The sequence below is a fragment of the Bubalus kerabau genome, chromosome 5 (assembly GCF_029407905.1).
Source record: "Bubalus kerabau isolate K-KA32 ecotype Philippines breed swamp buffalo chromosome 5, PCC_UOA_SB_1v2, whole genome shotgun sequence".
Classification (NCBI taxonomy): Eukaryota; Metazoa; Chordata; class Mammalia; order Artiodactyla; family Bovidae; genus Bubalus; species Bubalus kerabau.
In genome coordinates, this window is record NC_073628.1 from 112281496 (window position 1) to 112307145 (window position 25650).

The window sequence follows — 25650 nt, forward strand, 5'->3', positions numbered from 1 at the left end:
AAAAAAAAAGAATCAAACCAGAAATAACAAGTACTGGAGAGGATGTGGACAAACTGGAACCCATGTGCACTGTTGAGGGGATGTAAAATTGTACTGCAGGCAGGAAAAACAGTATGGCGGTTCCACAGAAGATTAAACACAGATTCACCACATGATCCAGTAATTTTACTTCCAGGTAAACACTTGAAAGAACTGAAAGCAGGATTTCAAAAAGCTAGTTATACATCAGTGTTCAAAGCAGCATTATTAACCATAGTTTCAACAGATGAAAGCAACGTCAGTGTCCACAGAGAGATGAATGCACAAAGTGTGATACATGCAGTCATCCCTTGGTATCCACAGGGAATTGCTTCCAGGGCCTCCAAGGATCCAAAATCCAAGGATGCTCAAGTCCCTTATACAAAATAGTACAGTATTAGCACATAGGTTACTGCACATCCTCCTGTATACTTTAAAGCATCTCTAGATCACTTATAATAGCTAATATGATGTAAATACTATGGAAATAGTTGCCAGTGAGCTGCAAATTCAAGTTTCTCTTTTTAGAATTTTCTGGAATTTTTTTTTCAAATACTTCTGAGCCCTAGTTGGTTGAACCCACAGATGCTGAACCTGCAGATATGTAGGGCCAACTGTACATGCAATTAAATGTCATTCAGCCTCAGAAAGGAAGGAAACTGTGACACACGCTACAACATGGATGAAACCGGAGCACACTATGCTGAGTGAAATGAGACAGTCACAAAAAACAGATACTGATTGATTTACTTATATGAGGTATCCAGGGTAGTCAAAAATCACAGCAGGTAGAATGGTGACTGGCAGAGGTTGGGGAAGAGGGATATGGGGACTTGTTTAATAAGGATAGTTTCTGTTTTACAAGATGAAAACATTCTGGGGACAGACTGCACAACAATGTGAACAATACTCAACATTACTCACTTAAAAATGACTAAGGTGGTAAATTTTATGATATGTGTATTTCATCACAACTGAAATGCTTTCAAAACACACAAATTTATGTGACATATAACCTAAAGACAGCACTGAGCAGTGTTAAAGGACAAGAAATATTTAATCCTCTAATATCCTTTTTCAGTGACCTGCTAGCCTGTGACTGCTAGCCAGTGACCCTCACATTTGACCCCCAGGAGTGAGTTAAAGGTGTTTCATGCTTCATTCTGATACCCAGCACCCTCCAGTTTCCTAAAACAGCAGTCAAAGCTCTTTAAACAATTAATAAACCCAGAAGTTTATTAATTATAATTTCATATTTGATTTCATGGTAAATCAAAGTATTTCACAGAAACTACACCATTAACCATATTTGCCTTGAGATGTCAAACCTATAAAGTCGTATCAGTCAAGGAAATATGATTCAAAATAACCAACAGCAACTATAAAAATGCAACTTCTCACTGGCTACATTTACACACAAGTTAAAAACTGCCAGAAGACAATTTCACTAAATAAAATCATCTTACCAAAAGCTGTGACCACACTTCGTCATGTATGCTTCCTCAATCATATCAAAGCAGATGGGGCTAAAAACAAATAGAAAAATAATTAATACATTTTTTTAAGTAGAGTAATTACAAATTGGAAAAAGTCATAACAGTATCAACAAAATCATATTTCAGTACACAGGTAAGTCTTCAAATTTTTTACTAATGAGAGATGAAATTTCTATTGGGCTGAATGAACTTCAGTGGATTGCTGGTAAAATAATAATTTGTGAGCCATCAAGTTCTAAGATGAATGAAATGAATAATTTAACTGACCCCAATATTTTAACTTGCCCGTAACTGTTTTCAGTGTGGTGCAATCACAAAAGTAATTAAGTTCTACCATCTTTTCGATCATCCCTGGTACCAGAGACAACACCTACTCATCTAAATGCTCTTTTATTTTCTATTTCAAAGAAAACTAATTTCCTGAGTGATAAATTTACAGTTACAATTTCAATAACTCTTCCAGGTGGTGAAGATGCTAATGATAACTAATACTTAACACAAGCTATGCATGTCCACTTAAATAATGACATATATTAACACAATCCTTTATAGATAAGGAAATCAACACAAGTGATGTTAAAAGTCACAGAGCTAGGAAGTAACACAGCCAAATTTTCAAACTCAAGTGCATGTTCTCGACCACTATTCTATACTACTTTCACATACGATAAGTTAAATATCAAGTCACACCAACTATGCCACATGTTCTGGCCAAGGAAAGGTGGTTATCAATCTCTTGAGAGGATACAGTCTATCAAAAATATGCAAAGCCTTACAAAAAGCAATTTCCCTTTATCCTTCCCCATTCTTCCTTCCAAAAACTCCATGAAGTCTCCAGAGATACAACAGCCATCTTGTGATCATAAAGATAACTATAGGCTAAGAACACAGGATATGAGTTCCTTGGTAACATTCTTCAGCAGTTGCATCAGCCATGAATTGTCTCTCTCTGGACTTCACATTACATGAGAAAAGCAAATCCTCATTTGCTCAAGCCAGTATTTATTGAGTTTTCTGTCACTGGTATACAAATCCAGTCCTTACTGATGATACATGACAATTAAACTGCAAATGAAAATTCTTCTACTCCCTTCAAGGAAAGTTTCCTGGGCATAAGTACCATCACAGAATGTGAGATTTTAAGTAAGTTATAAAGTCTCAATGTCACACAAGCTCGGCATTTCATCACCTATAGTATCCTGGCAAAGACTGCACTGGATTTGTCAAGTCTTTACTGTTCCAGACTCAGAAGAAGGAGAAATCTCTTAAATGTGGGGATTCGGTAGTTCTTCTTTTGGAACGAAGTCTATCTTGCTCCGTCTGATGAAGAAGGAAGAGGGGTGGGAGTCCCTCCTGAGGACACATGGATGAGCTGCCCAGGGTGCTCTGTGATCCCAGTCTGTGACTAAAGGATGCTGAAGAGCAGATCCGGGATAGACAAATTTTATTTTACACTGGTACAGCTGGTCACTGGGTGCTCAAGCAGGTATCTTAAGGCCAATGTTTGTTTTTGTGTTTTTTTACAGATAGAAATATTTACTCAACTGTATATGAACAGTATATAGCTTTCAAATTTTTAACATTTTTTAATCAATTAATTTGGGTCTTCATGGCTGCACACAGACTTCTCATTGTGGTGGCTTCTCTTCTTGCAGAGCACAGGCTCTGGAGTGCAGGCTCGGTAGTTGTGGCAGGCAGGCCCACTAGCTCCACAGTATGCGGAATCTTCCTGGACTAGGGATCAAACCCATGTCTCCTGCATTGGTAGGCTGACACTTATCCACTGTACCACAAGGAAAGCCCTAAAATTTTAAAATTTTGAATACTTCAAACCTCATGATTATTAAGATTACCTATTATGAATCATATTCTACTTTTTAATCTTCCAGTTTTCTAAGCCCATCTCTTAGCATTCAAACTCCAAAAAGAGTGAAAATTATCTTTCTTGAGTAGACTATATATAGTTTTATGAGTAAGAAAAAGGAAGAGTTGCAAGTAATTCTCTTAATCTTAGAAAAGGCTGTGTCAAAGAATTATAGAATGATTTTGAAGAACAAATCTTCCTTTTGTTTATAAAGATCTCTTCAGGTCTACTTCAGCCCCTAAGCCTGGAATCTTCAAATCACTTGTGTTCTACCCTTTTTCACAATTACCACTTACTCCTTGATTTCTCTGGTCACTAAGTCATACCTTTTCTTTTATCCTTTTTTCTTTCTTTGATTTTTCTTTTTGTTTCTTTTCCCCAATTTTTTTTTTCTTTTCTCCTGGTCATGCTATGTGGCAGGCGGGATCTTAGTTCCCTGACCAGAGAGCAAAACTGTGGCTCCTGCAATGGAAGCATAGAGTCCTAACCACTGGGCTGCCAGGGAATTCCCAACTCTCAGCTCCTCCCAATTTTAATGGGCAAAACGTACTAAGGGTAGGTTTTGGGGAAAACTATAAAAAAACAGTATAGAACTCCTTCTACTCTGCCTATCAATAGCCTCCAAAGACAATGAGCTGGAAGACCTAAGCGTAAGTACAAACATAGAAAGTATATGAACTGGCCAACAAGCTAAACACTATACCGGTATCTGAAACTTTACACACCCCCAAATCTTTATACAGACCCCCCAAAATGTTTAGGGACCATCTCAAACTTTTAATGGACATCTGACACAGTGGCAACATCAAAAACAAGGAAGAAATTACAAATGGATTAAAGCCACTACTGTGACCACTCATGCCTCCTGTACCACCATAAACCAGCAATTCTTGTAAATCAAGACAGAAATTCCAACAGAAAAAATGGGAAAGGATATCAATTCCTAGTTCACAGGAAGGGAAGACACACTACTTTTCAAGTATATAGAAAGATGTTCTGACTCAGTAGTAATCAAAATATGCAAATTAAGATGATAAAATAACATGTTACCTCCATTAAATCATTAGAAAATTAGAATACCAAGTATATTAGGGAGGGTATGGAAAAACAAGAATTTTCATGAAGAAACATCTGGCAAAGCAACCTACACTGAATTTTCATATACTTATTACCCAGTAATCCCACTCCTATAATTTGTACATAGGTAAAATGCAGTACTTGGATGCAATCTCAAAAACGACATAATGATCTCTGTTTGTTTCCAAGGCAACCATTCAATATCACAGTAATCCAAACCTATGCCCCAACCAGTAACGCTGAAGAAGCTGACGTTGAATGGTTCTATGAAGACCTACAAGATCTTTTAGAATTAACACCCAAAAAAGATGTCCTTTTCATTATAGGGGACTGGAATGCAAAAGGAGGAACTCAAGAAACACCGGGGTAACAGGCAAATTTGGCCTTGGAATACGGAATGAAGCAGGCCAAAGGCTAATAGAGTTTTGCCAAGAGAACGCACTGGTCATAGCAAACACCCTCTTCCAAAAACACAAGAGAAGACTCTATACATGGACGTCACCAGATGGTCAACACCGAAATCAGACTGATTATATTCTTTGCAGCCAAAGATGGAGAAGTTCTATACAGTCAGCAAAAACAAGACCAGGAGCTGACTGGCTCAGATCTTGAACTCCTTATTGCCAAATTCAGACTTAAATTGAAGAAAGTGGGGAAAACCACTAGACCATTAAGGTATGACCTAAATCAAATCCCTTATGATTATTCAGTGGAAGTGAGAAATAGATTTAAGGGCCTAGATCTGATAGAGTGCCTGATGAACTATGGACAGAGGTTTGTGACATTGTACAGGAGACAGGGATCAAGACCATCCCCATGGAAAAGAAATGCAAAAAAAGCAAAATGGCTGTCTGGGGAGACCTTACAAATAGCTGTGAAAAGAAGAGAAGTGAAAAGCAAAGGAGAAAAGGAAAGATATTCCCACCTGAATGCAGAGTTCCAAAGAATAGCAAGGAGAGATAAGAAAGCCTTCCTCAGTGATGAATGCAAAGAAATAGAGGAAAACAACAGAATGGGAAAGACTAGAGATCTCTTCAAGAAAATCAGCGATACCAAGGGAACATTTCATGCAAAGATGGGGTCGATAAAGGACAGAAATGGTAGGGACCTAACAGAAGCAGACGATATTAAAAAGAGGTGGCAAGAACACACAGAACAACTGTACAAAAAAGATCTTCAAGACCCAGATAATCACAATTGTGTGATCACTGGCCTAGAGCCGGACATCCCAGAATGTGAAGTCAAGTGGGCCTTAGAAACCATCACTACAAACAAAGCTAGTGGAGGTGATGGAATTCCAGGTGAGCTATTCCAAATCATGAAAGATGATGCTGTGAAAGTGCTGCACTCAATATGTCAGCAAGTTTGGAAAAGTCAGCAGTGGCCACAGGACTGGAAAAGGTCAGTTTTCATTCCAATCCCAAAGAAAGGCAATGCCAAAGAATGCTCAAACTACCGCACTGTTGCACTCATCTCACACGCTAGTAAAGCAAAGCTCAAAATTCTCCAAGCCAAGTTTCAGCAATACATGAACCGTGAACTTCCAAATGTTCAAGCTGGTTTTAGAAAAGGCAGAGAAACCAGAGATCAAATTGCCAACATTCGCTGGATCATCGAAAAAGCAAGAGTTCCAGAAAAACATCTATTTCTGCTTTATTGACTATGCCAAAGCCTTTGACTTTGCCTTTGACTTTCCACAATAAACTGTGGAAAATTCTGAAAGAGATGGGAATTCCAAACCACCTGACCTGCCTCTTGAGAAACCTATATGCAGGTCAGGAAGCAACAGTTAGAACTGGAGATGGAACAACAGACTGGTTCCCAATAGGAAAAGGAGTACGTCAAGGCTGTATATTGTCATCCTGCTTATTTAACTGCTATGCAGAGTACATCATGAGAAACGCTGGGCTGGAAGAAGCACAAGCTGGAATCAAGATTGCCGGGAGAAATATCAATCACCTCAGATATGCAGATGACACCACCCTTATGGCAGAAAGTGAAGAACAACAAAAAAGCCTCTTGATGTAAGTGAAAGAGGAGATTGAAAAAGTTGGCTTAAATCTCAATGTTCAGAAAACGAAGATCATGGCATCTGGTCCCATCACTTCATGGGAAATAGATGGGGAAACAGTGGAAACAGTGTCAGACTTTATTTTTTTGGGCTCCAAAATCACTGCAGATGGTGACTGCAGCCATGAAATTAAAAGACGCTTACTCCTTGGACGGAAAGTTATGACCAACCTAAACAGCATATTAAAAAGCAGAGACGTTACTTTGCCAACAAAGGTCCGTCTAGTCAAGGTTATGGTTTTTCTAGTGGTCATGTATGGATGTTAGAGCTGGACTGTGAAGAAAGCTGAGCGCTGAAGAATTGATGCTTTTGAACTGTGGTGTTGGCGAAGACTCTTCAGAGTCCCTTGGACTGCAAGGAGGTCCAACCAGTCCATTTTGAAGGAAATCAATCCTGGTGCTCACTGGAAGGACTGATGGTGAAGCTGAAACTCCAATACTTTGGCCACCTCATGCAAAGAGTTGACTCACTGGAAAAGACCCTGATGCTGGGAGGGATTGGGGGCAGGGGGAGAAGGGGACAACAGAGGATGAGATGGATGCATGGCATCACTGACTCGATGGACGTGAGTCTGAGTGAACTCAGGAGTTGGTGATGGACAGGGAGGCCTGGCGTGCTGCGATTCATGGGGTCGCAAAGACACAGACACAGCTGAGCGACTGAACTGAACTGAACCCAACATAAAAATATACACATTCAGCATTTGTGTACATATATGTAAATACATATATACAGGTTTACATTTGTGTGTTTGTGTGTGTATATGTGTGTACACAGCTAAGAGAAAAACACCCACATCTGTCAATAGGGAATACCTTTGAGGATACTGGCAACAAACTGGATACTTCTTACAGTACGGAACTAGAGGCAGCCTTAACGATCAAAATTACTAGAATGGAGAAGTAAAAATGTGCTTAGATATATATATAGATACTGGAAAACATCTATATAGTATAGATTCTAGTCAGGGAGCACCATGACTGGATATTTTGTCAAGTGAAAACAGAAATGAAAATAAGATCTGTGACACAATAGGATTCACATAAAATTAAAACACAAAAAATATGTTTCACAGGTATCGGTTCACAGGAATACATATATTCAAAAACACATATAAATTACAATAGAAAACCAAGAGAAGAGGTTAGGAAAATAAGAAAAAGTAGGGAGAGGAATATAATACCTTATTCAACAGAATCTAAAAAGACATCAATAGTAAGACGTACCATTATATGCAACTAAAAAAGAAACAACTCTGCTAATTAAACTAAACACTTCTTTATCAGTTAGGAATTTTACCTTTTGTAAAAAAGCTCTTTTAGATTTAAGTTTTATCATACATCACTCTTGTGGAAAACACACACACACACTTATAATTATGTTTTCCAACAAATTCTCATTCTTCAGGGTTTAACTTTTCTGAATCACTTGTTGACTAAGTCACTGATTTCCAGATTTTTCCACATAATACTTTCCGTTTCTGTGGTGAAGTATCATTTACTAGAAGAATTCATAATGGAACTAAAAGCTGTTGTTTCTGGGACTGTAAGCCAAGTTTACATTCAGTCAGATCATCTGCATCTGACTCCAGCTTTAGGAATGTTGCTAAACATGTCTAATTGACCAAATTCTAATCTGTTGAGGCAGGCATTTTCTCTGTTGACATATCCGTGTGAAATGACAGCTACCTCCAAGAATTTTTTTTTAATGCCATCATCTACAATGCAATTTTCAAATTTGCCAAAGAATAAATGAAGGAAAAACTAGAATCAAAGAACATGACAAAGTGAAACAAAGCAAAAGAGGAGCCCTGGGCTGGTTAATGAACAAGGTGAAACATGATTAGTTCACTCTGGACTTGAGGTCAAAATTTAAATAAAGCAGACTTACCCTCTTACTATGCACACTTAGGAACTGGCTGGCGGTTGGGGGGGTTGGGTTGCAGGGCAGCGGCGGGGCTTGGGCAGCAGGGAGAATAAATAAACCAACTGCTTTTAGACACTGGACACTAAGCAACACAGTACTGAGATCTCTGAGGAAAGCAGACAAATGAAACGAAGCTATCATAGATTCAGCTTGTTGCCTTCAAGAGAAAGCTTCCCAGGCCCAAGGAGGGAGAACACAAGCACAGCACCACAATCTTGCTGGAACGAGAAAGAGGAAAGAATTTACGGCAGGACACCCAAGAAGGAGCTACAAGAAGAAAATTCGAAAAAAATCTACATAGCATTCTCATCAGAGATTCACTGCTGAATACTAGTCACATGTGCCCAAGGTGAACACTCCACAAGATCATAACATTAGAGACAAAGGATAATTTCCATGGGCTGATTAATACGTGAAATACAAGTTGAGAAAAGAAGCAGAAAATCAGATCTCAACAGACACTACCCAAGTTAAAACACACAGAGAAAAAGAAAACACAGCATCTATGGGCTGTGGATCAGTATCAAATCAATCAAAATAAATATATGAAGACACTGGCTGAAGTTCATTTTAAAATAACAATTAACAAAAAACAAACAAAAAAAAAGACACCTCACCACATATCCAAGAAGTTCAGAAAACTCCAAGTAGAATTAAAAAAAAAAAAAAAAACACCCTGATAAATGCACTGCATTTAAACCGATAAAAGCAAAAATGAAGAGAAAATCTTGAAGGCAGTCACAGAAAAAAGACACACCACATATAGAGGAACAAAACTAGGAGTACAGCAGAGTTCTCATCAGAAACTATAGCAGCCAAGAGAGTCTGGAGAGCTTCTGGACTGGTGGGGACCTGGGGAGAATCACACATGTGGAGAGGGCACGGAAGCTCTGCACCCTTTCCCTGTACCTTGTTCTATGCATCTTTCCCATCTGGCTGTTTCTGAGTTATATCCTTTAATATTAAACCAATAATATGGTCATTATTTCAACTTCTAGAGGTGATGGATCATCTACATAGTGGGAACTGGTTGGTTGCTGCAGTAGTCCATACAGGAAGCATCTGTTCAAGTCTTTTGCCCATTTAAAAAACTGGGTTGGGGAAAACGGCCAAGATGGTGGAGAAGAAAGATATCGAGCTCACCTCATCACACGTGCACACCAAAATCACAACAATATGCAGAACAATTATCACTGAAAATGAGTGAAATCTACCAGAAAAAAAAAAAAAAACTACAACTAAAGACATAAAGTAACCACATCAAGACCATTAAGAGGAACAGACTTGCAATATAATCAAATCCCATACCTCCCAGGTGGGTGACCCACAAACTGGAGACTAATTATGTAACAGAGGTTCTCCCACAGGAGGAGTGAGAGTTCTGAGCCCCATGTCAGCCCCTACAGCTCAGGGGTCCAGCACCAGGAAAAAGAGCCCCCACAGGATTTGGCTTTGAAGGCCAGCAGGGCTTGACTGCAGGAGCTCCACAAGACTGGGGAAAATAGAGACATCACTCTTAGAGTGAAGTGTAGTGAAGTCGTTCAGTCGTGTCTGACTCTTTGTGATCCCATGGACTGTAGCCTGTAAGGCTCCTGGTCCATGGGATTTTCCAGGCAAGAATACTGGAGTGGGTTGCCATTTCCTTCTCCAGGGGGAACTCTTAAAAGGATGCACACAAAATCATACACCCAACAGGACCAAGGGTAAAAGCAATAATCTGACAGGAGCCTGGGCCAGACCAACCTGCTGATCTCAGACGGTCTTCAGGAGAAACAGGGGGCCACGGCAGCCCACCCTGGGGGCTCTGGAGACATTCTGGCATCAAGACCTTGCCCTGCTTAACATCTGTAAGCTCCAGTGCTGGGATTCCTCAGGCCAAACAGCAAAGTGGGTAGGGACACAGGCCCACCATTCAGCAGACAAGCTGCCTAAGACTTCCTGCCTCGACATAACCCTAGACACTGCACTGCTAACAGAGGGCCAAGTCCCAGTTCTACCTATGAGAGGTCAGGCATTGGACCCTCCCGCCATAATGGGGCACAAGCCTTTAGACCAGCCTCACCCTTCAGCGGGCAGACACCATAAACAAGAAAACTATAGTTCCACAAAGTCTGCAAAGGCAGGTCAGACACTACCTGGGACCCAGTGACAAGAAGGGAGGGCACAAGACATTTCCTACAAAGAGCCACTTCTCCAAGATGGAGAACATGGTTAAAATGACCATACTACTCAAGATAATCTAGATTCAATGCAAACCCCTATTAAATTATCAATGATATTTTTCATAGAAAAAAATTTATATTTGTATGGAAACACAAAAGACCCTAAAATAGCCAAAACAATCTTGAGAAAGGAGAACAGAGCTGGAGGACTCATGCTCTCTGACTTCAGGCTGTACTATATAGCGACAGTAATCAAAACAGTATGGTCCGGGCACTAAAACAGACATACAGATCAATGAAACAGGACAGAAGGCCCAGAAATAGACCCACGACCTTATGATCATTCAATCCACGACAAAGGAGGGAAGAACATGCAATGGAAAAAATACAGTCTCTGCAATAACTGTTGCTAGGAAAACTGTACATGTGAAAGAATGAAAGCAGAACATTCTCTAACACTATAAACAAAAATAAACTCAAAATGGATTAAAGACCTAAATGTGAGACAAAACACTAAAAAACTCTTAAAGGAAAACACTCTTTAAGCAAAACACTCTTTGACATAAACTGTAGCAAGATTTTTTTTGGATCTGTCTCTGAGGAAAATTGAAAATCAAAACAAGAATAAAGAAATTGGACTTAAGTCAAACTTATATGGTTGTGCACAGCAAAGAAAACCATACAAAACGAAAAGATAACCTACAGATTGGAAGAAAATATTTGCAAAGGATGCTATCAACAGGGGATTAACTTCCAAAACAGACAACTCATGCAATTCAATATTTTTTAAAAAATTTAAAAATGGGCGGAAGACCTAAATAGACATTTCTCCAAAGAAGACATACAGGTGGCCACGAGGCACATGAAAAGATGCTCAATACTGCTAATTATTAAGAAAAATGCAAATCAGAACTATTATGAGGTATCACACCAGTCAGAATGGCCATCATTAAACAGTCCACAGATAACAAATGCTGCAGAGAAAAAGGAACCCTCCTACACTGTAGGTGGGAGTGTAAACTGTACAGCCACTACGGTAAACAGTCTGAAAGTTCCTTAAAAACTAAAAACAGTTACTACGTGATCCTGCAATCCCACTCCTGGGCATATATTCAGATAAAACTCTAATTCAAAAAGACATATACACCCCAATTTTTATAGTAGTACTATTTACAATAGCCAAATCATGGAAACAACCCAAATGTCCATCAACAGATGAATGGAAAAAGACGTGGTGTGTGTGTGTATATACACACACACACACACACACACACACACACACACTGGAATATTACTCAGCCATAAAAAAGAATGAAATAATGCCATTTGCAGCAACATGGACATACCCAAATATCCTATGATAACACTTACATGTGGAATCTAAAAAAAAAAATGCTACAAATAAACTTATTTACAAAGCATAAAACAGACTCACAGACAGAAAACAAACTTACAATTATTAAAGAGAATAGCAGGGAAGGGGCTGGGGCAAACCAGGGTGAGATAAACTAGGAGTCTGGAATTAGCAGATACAAACTACTATATATAAAATAGGTAAACAACAAGAACACTTAGTATAGCACAGGGAACTATAATCCATACCTTACAATAACCTAATATGGGAAAGAACCTGAAAAAGGATACATATATGTATAAGCAAATCACTTTGCTGTACACCTGATACTAAAACATTGTAAATTTACTACATTTCAACTTTTTAATGGTTTTAAAAAAAACTATATAGCAAAAGACAATCGACTGATATCTTCAAAATACTAAAAGAAAAAAAAACTTTAAACTTAGAATTTTATATCCAGCAAAAAAAAAAAATTCAAATATAAAGACAAAACAAGTAATTTCCAAAATAAATAAATAACTTAGAGAATTCATTGCATACAGACTTCACTATCTGATATATTCACATAAGTTCTATGAGGCACAAGCTGGAATCTAGATTGCCGGGAGAAATATCAATAACCTCAGATATGCAGATGACACCACACTTATGGCAGAAAGTGAAGAGGAACTAAAGAGCCTCTTGATGAAAGTGAAAGCGGAGAGTGAAAAGGCTGGCTTAAAACTCAACATTCAAAAAACTAAAATCATGGCATTTGGTCCCATTGCTTCATGGCAAATAGATGGGGAAACAATGGAAACAGTGACAGACTTTATTTTCCTGGGCTCCAAAATCACTGCAGATGGTGACTGCAGCCATGAAATTAAAAGATGCTTGCTCCTTGGAAGAAAAGCTATGACAAACGTAGCTGCTACTGCTGCTAAGTCGCTTCAGTCGTGTCCGACTCTGTGCGACCCCACAGACGGCAGCCCACCAGGCTCTGCCGTCCCTGGGATTCTCCAGGCAAGAACACTGGAGTGGGTTGCCATTGCCTTCTCCATTGTGTGAAAGTGAAAAGTGAAAGTGAAGTCTCTTCAGTCGCGTCCGACTTGTAGCGACCCCATGGACTGCAGCCTACCAGGCTCCTCCATCCATGGGATTTTCTAGGCAAGAGTACTGGAGTGGCTTGCCATTGCCTTCTCCGTGACAAACCTAGACAGCATATTAAAAAGCAGAGACATTATTTTGTTGACAAAGATCTATATATAGTCAACGCTGTGGTTTTTCCAGTAGTCATGTATGGATGTGAGAGTGAGACCATAAAGAAAGCTGAGCACTGAAGAACTGATGCTTTTGAACTGTGGTGTTGGAGAAGATTCTTGAGAGTCTGCAAGGAGATCAAATCAATCAATCCTAAAGGAAATCAGTCCTGAATATTCATTGGAAGGACTGATTCTGCAGATGAAGCTCCAATACTTTGGCCTCCTGATGTGACGAACTGACTCACTGGAAAATATCCTGATGCTGGCAAAGATTGAAGGCAGGAGGAGATGGGGACGACAGAGGATGAAAGATTGGATGGCATCACCGAATCAATGGACATGAGTTTGAGCAAGCTCCAGGAGTTGGTGATGGACAGGGAAGCCTGGTGTGCTGCAGTCCATGGGATCGCAAAGAGTCCGACACAACTAAGCAACTAAACTGAACTGGAATAAGGAATACAAAGACAGCAAATATACACAAAGACAGAAAGAGCTCTAAAAGTGGTAACAATGAATATAAATATGAAACATATTTTATGTTTAATTACTCTAAACTATAAGCAGCAGGAAGAGTTCACAATTGAATACAGAGCATAATACCATCCCTAGAAACAAGGCAAGCACAAGAGGAAAACAGTAAGACAAATGGAAATTATAACCTAGTATTTTAAGATGGACTAAAAGAAATAAACAAAATTACAAAGCATTGAAAGATAAAGAAAATTCTCAATTAGGCAACCTCAGAAATTAATTATTGGGAAGAAAAACTTATTTTAAAAGAAGTTAAAGAACTCAGGAAAACTTAGAAATAAAGAAAAAGACATAAGAGCAAAGAAGCATAATGGATACTGATTTAAGAGAAAACCAGATGGCTATTTTAGGTATCTGATTTTGCAACCTTACCACAAAACTTTTGATAGGCCATGGAGTGAACCACACTAGTAGTGATTATCTGATCTTTTCATCTTACCATTGTTTATTAAAATAATGATCTTCAGTTGAATCTTGTGAAGAAGATAAATTCATAGCAGCTGCCAAAACTAAAGGTAGATATTACACTGCACAATCCTTAAGCTTGCCCAAAGGTTATGTGTGTCATTTAAGTACGTTAAGAACCAACAGAGCAGAACAGATACAGATACAGAAAATTATTTTTTAGTTCACTATTTTGTATTTCAGTTAATACATCATCTCAGTTAAGCAAGGGTTTCATAACTGGCTTGACACTAAAGTTAAATTTTCAATCAGTGCCTTATTTATACTCTTCCTTTTATATGTATTATCTGCTTCAAAACCAGCATCCAAACTTACCAAATGATAATAAATGGTACAATAAGGCCATTGCTCAATCCATACATATTTTGATAGCAACACTAATTCGATTATGCTTCCACAAAATGTGTCAACTGATTCTAGTAGCACTGATTCTAACTAACCAAGCATTCGATTTTTCAAATTTTAAGTATTATACCAAAAAAAATCATCAAGATAATCAGAACCAGGCACAATTAAGAGTCATTTAGGAAAATAAGGAGTGGTTACACCTTATCTTACCTAACAGGATCAAAGAACCACTTTCATATTTTGGTACCAAATGTGAAATCCTGGCAAACACCACCTGATTCCTTTTAGTGATTTTATAAGTTACAGTGTCTTCATACGTGTATTATATAATCTAAACCTCACAATCCTATAATGGGATACCATTACATCTCAATTTATAAATGAAAAAAAAAAAAAAAACATACTCAAACATTCATTTGCCCAAAGTTAAATCTCAGGGCTTTTAATTCCAAGTCCAGTGCCCTCTGCATCAGAAGATAAAGTAAACAAATACATGTATCACTGTGACCATGAAATTTCAAATCACTATCAGCATTGGGAAAACCTTGGAAAAATTATTTTGAATATGTTGAAATTTATATACATCTTTCAAGAGTGAAAGACACCCAACAGAAGTCAGCCACAGAAATGTTTCTTCCTTCCCCTCAAAATGTCCAAAACTTGACACTTCCCTAGCTTCCTCCTTCCCCTTAAACCAGCTGCTTTGTGACCATCCCCAAGCTACCCTTCATTTTTAATTGGCCCTAAGTGGATTCAGGACTGAAAGACAAGGAAATAAATGAAAAGGAAAATAATACTAACTTCAAATCATTTTTTAATACCTATACAGATAACACTAGATCCCAAGCACCAATCTTCACAGAGAGCAGTTAAGTTCCAGCCTCTGTCCATTCATCTCACTCCTTCCTAACTTCATTTGATATGATAAAAGCCCTAGAAAACTTAAATGTCCCTTTTAATAGAGATTAAATTTATCCTGTATTTTATAAAAGAGATTCCTTTCGTATCTCCACATTTAACTTTGTCTTATATCACAGGATTCTCTGAATAAGGACAGGAAAGGTAAAGAAGAAAAGAAAGACAAGGCAAAATTTTTAGACTCTGTAATTTAACAATGAAATCTTAAAAAAATAAAATAAAATAGAGGCGGGTAGGGCATTCAAAATAGCTCTGGTAGTGTCTCAGGAGCAGAGTTTTTGTTTTTTTGCTTTTTTTTTTTTAATGAGACCAGGTAGGCTAGGGGGGAAAAGGACACCATGATTAACACAAGTGATAGGCAAGAAAAAATAAGCAAGGGGGCCAAGCTCGGGTGTTCCGTCCACTGCAATCCCCTAAAAAAAGTAGACGGATCAGGAAAGCAAATATGGCCAAAGAGTGTCACTATTGATTCCTCCCAGTATGAAATCACCCCAATACACTCTCAATTTCCTCCCGGATCTTATTTTATTCACACATTCCCAAGATTCCACTTCTCAGAGTAGCAGTTCTAACCAGGAAAGGCTTACAGTTAGAGAAGAATTTCAATTAGGCTTGTGAGTTATAAGTGGAACAATTAAGAGAATTGTCTCATAGCAAACAGCATCACCAGGGCTCACAGGATCTGGTGTTAGATTCAAGGTGGATCTAGGGACTTCAGTGCACTTACATGGAATACAGATCTTCAACAGAGCTCTGCTATTGATGTGACTAATGTTTCTTTTTCTGCGTCTCAAGGATATCTCAGCTTGCAATATACAACTGACCCTTGAACAACACAGGTTTGAATTATGTGGGTCCACTTACACACAGATTTTTTTCAATAATACTACAGTACAAGACAATCTCCATTTGGTTGAATGCACAGATGTGGAGGGACTGTGGATATGAAGGGTTGACTTAAGTTAAAGTAGATTTTCAACTGGGCAGAGGGTGGGCATCCCAACTGCTGTGCTGTTTAAGTCAACTGTATAGCCCTTCAAGCATCAGAACTACTTTAAGAACTTTAATATTTTTAAAAAATAGGCCAATTCAAGTGTTTTTCTTTTTAAATTTCAAATTCCTGAGACAGAAAATATGATTGATACAAAATAAATACTGTTTCATGCCAATACCAACAAAATGCAACTGTTATATTTTAGTCATTAATTCAGAAAAGCAACCATCACAGACCAATGAGCTAGGAAAGATAGCAGGTTCACACATTAGAAAAACACGGATGCATATGCAGGAGGGGCTACAAAAGTATGGACAGGGGAGATACCATACCTAATATGTTTCATTAGACAATGAAAGAAAGTGAAAATGATTCAGTCCTGTCCCACTCTTTGCAACCTCATGGAGTATATAAGCCATGGAATTCTCCAGGCCAGAATACTGGAGTGGGTAGCCTTTCCCTTCTCCAGGGGATCTTCCCAACCCAGGGACTGAAACCATGTCTCTCATATTGCAAGTGGATTCTTTACCAGCTGAGCCACAAGGGAAACCCAAGAATACTGAAGTGAGTAGCCTATCCCTTCCCTGGCGGGTCTTCCCAACCCAGGGATTGAACCCACGTCCCCTGCATCACAGGCAGATTCTATACCAGCTGAGCCACCAGAGAGGCCCTGATACTGTCAGTCCCATCATCGGGAGAAAGAAACATCCATCCACGTGGAAGATGTATTCCTTATAGCCATGTAGAAGATGTGCTCCTTATATTTCCACCTGGAGTTTTTAAAGTAACTTTTGAAAAAATACTGCTTTGGGGACTTCCATGGTAGTCCAGTGGCTGAAAATCTGCCTTCAATGCAGGGAACGCAGGTCTGATCTTTGTCAGGGAACTAAACCCCACGTGCCGCAGGGCAACCACCAGTGGTGAAGGCTGCTCAGCACTGTGAATGCACCGAGCTGTGCACTTTAAATGGGGATCCTACATGGCGCGCATTTTACTTCTTTTTTTTTTTATTTTTTTTTAGAAAAAGAAAACAGAACTTATGACTTCCCAGATGGTGCAGTGGTAAAGAATCTGCCTGCCAATGCAGGAGACACAAGAGATGCAGGTTCTATCCCTGGGTCGGGAAGATGCCCTGGGGGAGGAAATGGAAACCCACTCCAGTATTCTTGCCTGAAAAAATTCCACAGAGGAGCTTGGTGGGCTACACTCCATGGAATCACAAAGAGGCAGACACAACTGAGCGCGCGTGCACGCACACACACACGTAGAACTTACACTTCTGGCCGTGAGGGAATAACTGGGGTGGATCCTACAGAACGGAGGCATACTATTTACAAAATTCTTACACTGTTTATGAAGTGACATTACGTTATTTGAAGGCAGACTATAAAAAATTAAAAATGAGTATTATAAACCGTAGGGCAAGCACTTCCCCCCAAACACACACACACACACACCCCCCATACAAGTACTACTAATAAGTCAACAGTAGCAACAAAAGAGAAATCTTAAAAATACACAATTAATCCAAAAGAAGAGAGAGAAATAAGGGGAAAAAAGAGAGAAAAGGAATAGAAGAATAGAAAGGACAAATAGAAAACAAAGAGCAAGCAAGATGTATACATAAAACCAAGCATATAATTATGTTAAAATGCAAAAAGTCTAACCAAGCCAATTAAAAGGCAAATTGTCGTAGTAAGCAAAAAAGACTCAACCATAAGCCATCTACAAGAACCCTACTTTGAAACAGACGTAGAAGTAGTGAAGGACAAAAACACATACCATGTAAACATTTAAGGAAATAAAGTTGGAGAAGCTATGTTAACAGACTAAATGGATTTCAGACCAACAAACATTCCCACTAATAAGCAAGGACATTTCAAAATGATAAGGGGATCAACCTACCAACTCTAAATGTGTGTGCCCTACTACTAAAGTTTCAAAGTACATGAAACACAAATTGACAGAATTGCAAGGAAACATAGTAACACCCACAACTACACCTGGCATGGTTAAAGGTTTTAACAAACCTCTTTCAGTAACTGACAGAACAAGTATACAGAAAATCAGTATGGGTGTACAGAGCTTAACACATCAACAAACGACATTTATAGAATATACCAGTCTACACACAGGAGAATACTCATTTTTTTTTTCAAATGCATATGGAACATTAACCAAGATAAAGCCTATGGGAGAAAATGAAAGAAGTCAGTAAATTTAAAAGGACTGAATTCATACAAATGCTATTCTCTGAACAAAGCTACATTGCATCAAGAGTCAGTAACAAACTGATATCCAGAGAATTCTCATTTAGAAATTAAAATACATCTAAGTAACCCATTCTTCCAATCACAATGGAAAGGATAAAAAAAGTATATGGAACTGGGTGAAAATTAGTGCAGGATTAGTAAGGGAAACTACTAGAATTAAATTTTTCTCAGAAAAAAATGTAAGCTTCTGTATTCAAAGTTAGAAAAAGAAGATAAAACTCAAAGTAGAATTTAAAAAACAAAGCCAAATATCAGTGAAATAGAGTTATTTGAAAAGATTAATAAAACTGACAATCCTCTGACTAAACAGTTCAAGGCAAAAAAAAAAAAAGAGAGAGAGAGAGAAAACAAATTATCAGCATCAGGAATGAAAGAAAGAAGGGACATCCTTCCAAATCCTACAAACATTTAAAGCATAAAGAAGTGCTAATATTTATGAACCTTATGCCAACAAACTCAATAGCTTGGGTGAAATGGAGAAATCCCTTAGCAGACAAATTAACAAAGCTCACTCGCTCACTTAAATAAAAAACCTGAACAGTCCTTTATCAGTGAAAGAAACTGGTAGTAAATAAAACCTTTCCACAAAAACTATGGCTTCACTGATGAATTCTACCAGACACCTAAGAAGAAATACACCAATTTCATAAACTCTTTCGAAAATAGACAACATTTCTCATCCCCTTTTAGAAGTCCAGTATTACTCTATGTGATGGGCTAGACTGTGTCCTCTCCCAAATCCATACATTGAAATCCTGACCCTCGGTACCTCAGAGTACTCCAGACTGTATCTGGAGACTGGACATTAAAGAGGTAATTACAGTAAAGTAAGGTCATATATGCAGGACCTAAACCAAATATGACTGGTGTTCTTACCAAGATACAGACAACACACAGACCAGAGCACAACTATGTAAAGACACAACAAGAGGTGGCCATCAGCAGGCCAAGAGGGAAGAACCCAAATCTGACAACACCTCAATCTTGAACTTCTAGCCTCTAAAACTGAGAAAGTAACTTTCTGCTTTTTAAGCTACCCAGTCTGTGATTATGTTTCAACAGCCCTAGAAACTAATAACCCTGATACCAAAACTTATATATAAATACATAAAGTAAATATATGTGTACATTATATGAAAACAATAGATCAATGTCACTCATAAATAAAAATGAAAAATATAGCTTTAAAAAATTAGTGTATGAAAATGCTCAGTCATGTCCAACTCTTTGTGAGGCCATGGACTGCCAGGTTCCTCTGTCCATGGAACTCTCCAGGCTAGAACACTGGAGTGGGTAGACGTTCCCTTCTCCAGGGGATCTTCCCAATCCAGGGATCAAACTCAGGTCTCCCACATTGCAGGTGGATTCTTTACTGTCTGATCTACCAGGGAAGCCAAAGAATAGTGCAGTGGGCAGCCTAACCCTTCTCCAGCAGATCTTCCCAACCCAGGAATCGAACCAGGGTTTCCTGCATTGTGGGTGGATTCTTCACCCTCTGAGCCACCAGGGAAGATCCCAAAATAAGACATAAAATTCAAAAAGAAAGAAGTAAAACTATATTGATTTTCAGATGACATGATTGTCATCTTAGAAAATCATATGGTTCTACCAAAAAACTGTTACAAGTAGCGAGTGAACTTAACAATTTAAAGAAAAAAGTCAATATACAAAAATAATTTGTATTTCTACGTATTAGCAACATTAGGAAACTGAAATTAACACAAGAGCATCAAAAACATGAGCCACTCAGGAGTAAGTTTAACAAAATATGTGCAAGATCCAAACATGGAGAACTATAAACTCTGCTAAGAGATGTTCAGGACCTAAATAACTGCAGAAACATATTATGTTTATGGCTCAAAGATTCAATATTGTTAAGATGTCAAATCTCCCCAAATTGAGTCAGAGATTCAAAGTAACCCAAATTAAAATCCTAGAAATCTTTTTTTTAAGAATTGGTAAGCTAAAATATATGTGGAAATGCAAACTTCCTAAATAACTAAAAATAGAGGAACAAAACTACACTATCTGATTTCAAGATTTACAACAATGATACAGAAATTAAGACTGCGGTATACACATAAAGATGAACACTTAGATCAATGGAACAGAATAAAGGCTTCAGAAATAAACTTAAACATATTAATTTTTGAGAAATACTCCAAGAAAATTTAATGAAAAAAGATGGTCTTTTCAACAAATGGGTGCTTCAATAACTGGACATCTACAGTGGAGGGGAAAAATCTTCAAATCTTACCACAAACAGTATATAAAAACTAACATAAAATGATTGTACCTAAGTACAAAAAAGCTATAAAGTTTCTAGAATATACAAGAAGATTTAGACAACAATTTCAGTAGAACATAAAAGTCACAGACCACAAAAGAAAAAAGTCCAATAAACTGGACTTAAATTTTAAACTTTTGCACTTCAAAAGACTGCTCAGAAAACTAAAAAGTAAACAAGACTGGGAGAAAACATCACAATATACAGACTAACAAAAGACTTGCAGCCATAAGCCTTACAACTTAACACAAACATGAGAAATATACACGAGAGATTAGAAGACACACTATGAAAGATATGCAAGTGGAAATAAGCACATGGAAGTATGCTCAACATCATCAGTCATTAAGAAAATGCAAATTATGACAATAAGATACTACTAAACATACCACTAGAACGACTGAAATTTGAAAGACTGAAAGCAGGCGTTGGCAAGAATGTGGAACTGAAACTCAAACATTGCTGGTAGAAATGCAAAATGATAGTCACATTAGAAAACCATTCTGCAGTTTCTTATCATGTTAAACATACAGTTGGCCACACAACCCAAGAATACACTCCTATATATTTACCCAAGAGATGTGAAGATGGGTCTACACAGAAACCTGAATATGAATGTTTACAACAGCTTTCTTTACAATCACTGAAAACTTCAGAAACAAAGAAACTCAGTATCTCTCAACGATGCATATATAAAGAAGTCATGTTATATACCTGGTGGCTCAGACGGTAAAGCGTCTGCCTGTAGTGCGGAAGACCAGGGTTCAATCCATGGGTTGGGAAGATCCCCTGGAGAAGGAAATGGCAACCCACTCCAGTACTCTTGCCTGGAAAATTCCATGGACCGAGGAGCCTGGTAGGCTACAGTCCATGGGGTCCCAAAGAGTCGGACATGACTGAGCAACTTCACTTTCACTTTCATGTTATATCCATGTAATGGAATACTACTCAGAAGTTAAAAGAAAAAAATTAGTGAAACATTCACCATTATTAAGGGCTTCCCTGGTAGCTCAGCTGGTAAAAGAATCTGCCTGCAATGCAGGAGACCCCAGTTCAATCCCTGCATCGGTAAGATCCCCTGGAAAAGGGCATGGCAACAACCCACACCAGTATTCTTACCTGTAGAATCCCCATGGACAGAGGAGCCTGGCGGGCTACAGTCCATAGGGTTGCAAAGAGTCGGACACGACTGAGTGACTAAGCACACACAGCACAGCACTTACCATTACTCAATCTCAAAAACATTACTCCAAGTGAAAGAAGTCAGCCACAAAAGACTACAGACTGAATGACTCTATTTACATAAAATCCTAGAAAAGGCAAAACTATATTGAAGGAAAACAGACTGCCAGGTTATCAGAGGTGAGAGAAGACTGAGTGCCAAGCTGTGGCACAGTGAACTCATGAGCGTGATGGAAACGTTGTGTATCTTAATTAGGGTGGTAACACAGATATATTCATTTGGCAGGCTCGCTGAACTATACACTTAAAACTGGTGACCTCTATTGCATGCAAATTATATCTTAATAAGGTTGATTGTAAACAAAATCACTGGTCTCTGAAAGGCAAGGTAATATAGTGGTTAAGAACTTGAGCTTTGAGCCAAAACATCTGGATATAAACACTGTTACCACCATTATTAACTATATGAATTGAGACAAGTTACGTAACCTCTCTGACCTTCACTTCCTCATCTATAAAATGGGAATTAGGGACTTTCTGCTGGTACAGTGGATAAGAATCTGCCTGCCAATGCAGGGGACATGGGTTCAGTTTCTGGTCTGAAGACTCTACATGCAGTGGAGAAACAAAAGCCCATGCACTACAACTACTGAACCTGTGTGCTGCAATTACTGAAGCCTGTGCACTAAAACAAGTGAGCTGCAATTAATTTTTTTCAATGGGAATTATCTGCATCAAATAGTTGTTGTAAAGATTAAGTCATGTCAAACCCTTAGGATAGTGCCTGGCAAATAATAATAATTTATATTGGAACTCAGTCGGTAAAGGATCTGCCTGCAGTGCAGGAGGCCCGGGTTCGATCCCTGGGTTGGGAAGGTCCCCTGGAGAAGGAAATGGCAACCCACTCCAGTATCCTTGCCTGGAAAATCTCATGGACAGAGGAGCCTGGGGGGCTGCAGTCCATGGGGTCGCAAAGAGTCAGGCATGACTGAGCGACTAACACTTACTTACTTATATTGGAACACATATTATTATTATGTGGGCACCTCTAATAGATCAGTTGGTAAAGAATCCACCTGCAACACAGGAGACTCCAGTTCAATTCCTGGGTCAGGAAGATCTGCTGGAGAAGGGATAGGCTACCCACTCCAGTATTCCTGGGCTTCCCTTGTGGCTCAGCTAGTAAAGAATCAGCCTGCAATGTGGGAGACCTGGGTTGGGAAGATCCCCTGGAGAAGGGAACAGCTACCCACTCCGGTATTCTGGCCTGGAGAATTCCATGGAATGTATAGTAGTCCATGGGTCACAAAGAGTGAGACACGACTGAGCGACTTTCACATTATTATTATGTATACCGAACCAACTGTTAGTACTTTTTAGTGAACTTGGCATTTATAAACTTTGAGTTTCAAGCATCTACATGAGCCTCTAACACAGTTATCTGAAATTTTCACTAAACCCACTTTGCTTCATTATCTCTATCTGATCCAAAAGCCCATCCTTAAACTAAACTGAGGTCTCATACTCAGTAAGACATGGGCAACAGGTCTCATCTTTAGCGCTAAATATGATTAATAGGTAGTGGCTGCCCAGACTGCTATGTTGAGGACTGTGAGACAACATTTGAATTCCAAAAGAGTGCTTAACATCTGCCATGACACTAAGAGAAGCAGTGATGCTAGGGTGTGATATTATAATTATGTGATTAAAAGTTTTTCTTCACATAATCGTGAACTCCTTCAGGACAGTCTGTTATTAACAGTTTGACACAAGAGGCTGTCTGTCACATTTATTAAACAGTAGATGGACTTAACACAGATTCGACCTACATCTGATCAGGCAGAGTAAATTTTCCCATAAGGGCTTACTGCTGCTGCTGCTGCTAAGTCGCTTCAGTCGTGTCCGACTCTGTGCGACCCCATAGACGGCAGCCCACCAGGCTCTGCCGTCCCTGGGATTCTCCAGGCAAGAACACTGGAGTGGGTTGCCATTGCCTTCTCCATTGTGTGAAAGTGAAAAGTGAAAGTGAAGTCGCTCAGTCGCGTCCGACTTGTAGCGACCCCACGAACTGCAGCCTACCAGGCTCCTCCATCCATGGGATTTTCTAGGCAAGAGTACTGGAGTGGGGTGCCATTGCCTTCTCCAAAGGGCTTACTATCGACTTAAAAATACTTATTTCTGCTACAACTTTCAGGGAGCTGGAAAGGCTAACACAGAGACAGTCATTATGTGACAGTGTAAAAGAAAGATACTGTCTTCCAAACAGAGGACAGACTCATAATTTAACAGACCATGTTAGAAAATTTTGAAAAGTAAGGCAACACAGACTTCCTTTAAATGTCAGAGACTCATCCAACTTCAAGCTATATATACCACTCCCTACTGTACTACAGACTCTTCATCTATAAAATCAGAATTTACAACTTGATGGTACTTTCAATCCTTTGAAAGAATTATTAAAGTCAAAACTATAAATCCCTAAAATGTCCATCAATTCTACAATAAGATATAAGCTTACTTTGAAATATAAGTAAGGAGAGACCAATACATGTTACTGACAATTCAGCATTTGACTTTAAATCAACTGTTCTCAAACAGGGTGAAAGGACAAGTCATTATCACCAAGGGAGCTTTTGCAAACTACACTGCCCACTCCAGCCCCCAATTCTGTTAAGTCCTCTTAGGATGTGGGCAGACAGGCAGGCAAGGGGAGGGAGTAAGAATAAAAACACGTGTCTCCTGGACTTCCCTGGTGGTCCAGTGGTTAAGACTCTGAGCTTCCACTGCAGAGACCTCAGGTTGGATTCCTGGTCAGAGAAATTCCGCATGCCACAGGGTGTGGTCAAAAAAAAAAAAGTTATCTCCTGTGATTATGAAACAGCTGTTTTCCTCCAATCCACCACATTTAAGAACCATGAGGCTAAATGCATATAATTGATCTTATAGATCTGAAATTTTAAAATTCCATAAAAGAAAGCACTAAACTGAGAATCGGGAGATGTGAGTTGTAATTTTGTTCCTGAACAGTCCAATCTGAAACAGTTACTTAACTTCTCTCTACCTCTATGAGAATACAATTATATTAGCATTACATTAAATTTGGAAGTTCTATACAACTTAACAGAGTTGTTCTAGGATAAAATGAAACATGAAGCATAAACATCTTTAAAATGTGAATGAGGAATTATTATCATTATTCAAACGTAAGCCTCATTAAGATGTAATACCTTAGAATAATTTGGACTGGTTCACAGTGTAACCTTGAAGTGACAAGACCAACCACCCAGGGCCAATTAGAAATGAAAAGGATTCCTTGGGCTTTGCCTAGTCCTTTATCTTCCTACCCTAACTAAACACTTGGCCAAATCAAATCTAGCTTGAGACTCAGGAAAACTGATTACCATTAATGAATTCTTCTGAAAAGTCAACCTCACCAGCAA

At 38.7% G+C, this 25650-nt stretch overlaps 1 protein-coding gene across 6 annotated transcripts in view; it reads right to left on the bottom strand.

Moving 5' to 3' along the window:
* COP1 (COP1 E3 ubiquitin ligase) overlaps positions 1-25650 on the bottom strand; it is a 236665-nt gene that overhangs the window by 208478 nt on the left and 2537 nt on the right. For all 6 annotated transcript variants that reach the window (XM_055582740.1, XM_055582738.1, XM_055582739.1 and 3 more), the window contains exon 2: positions 1485-1544. In XM_055582740.1, coding sequence (XP_055438715.1) covers positions 1485-1544 — 60 coding nt within the window. The remainder of the gene's footprint in view (positions 1-1484; positions 1545-25650) is intronic.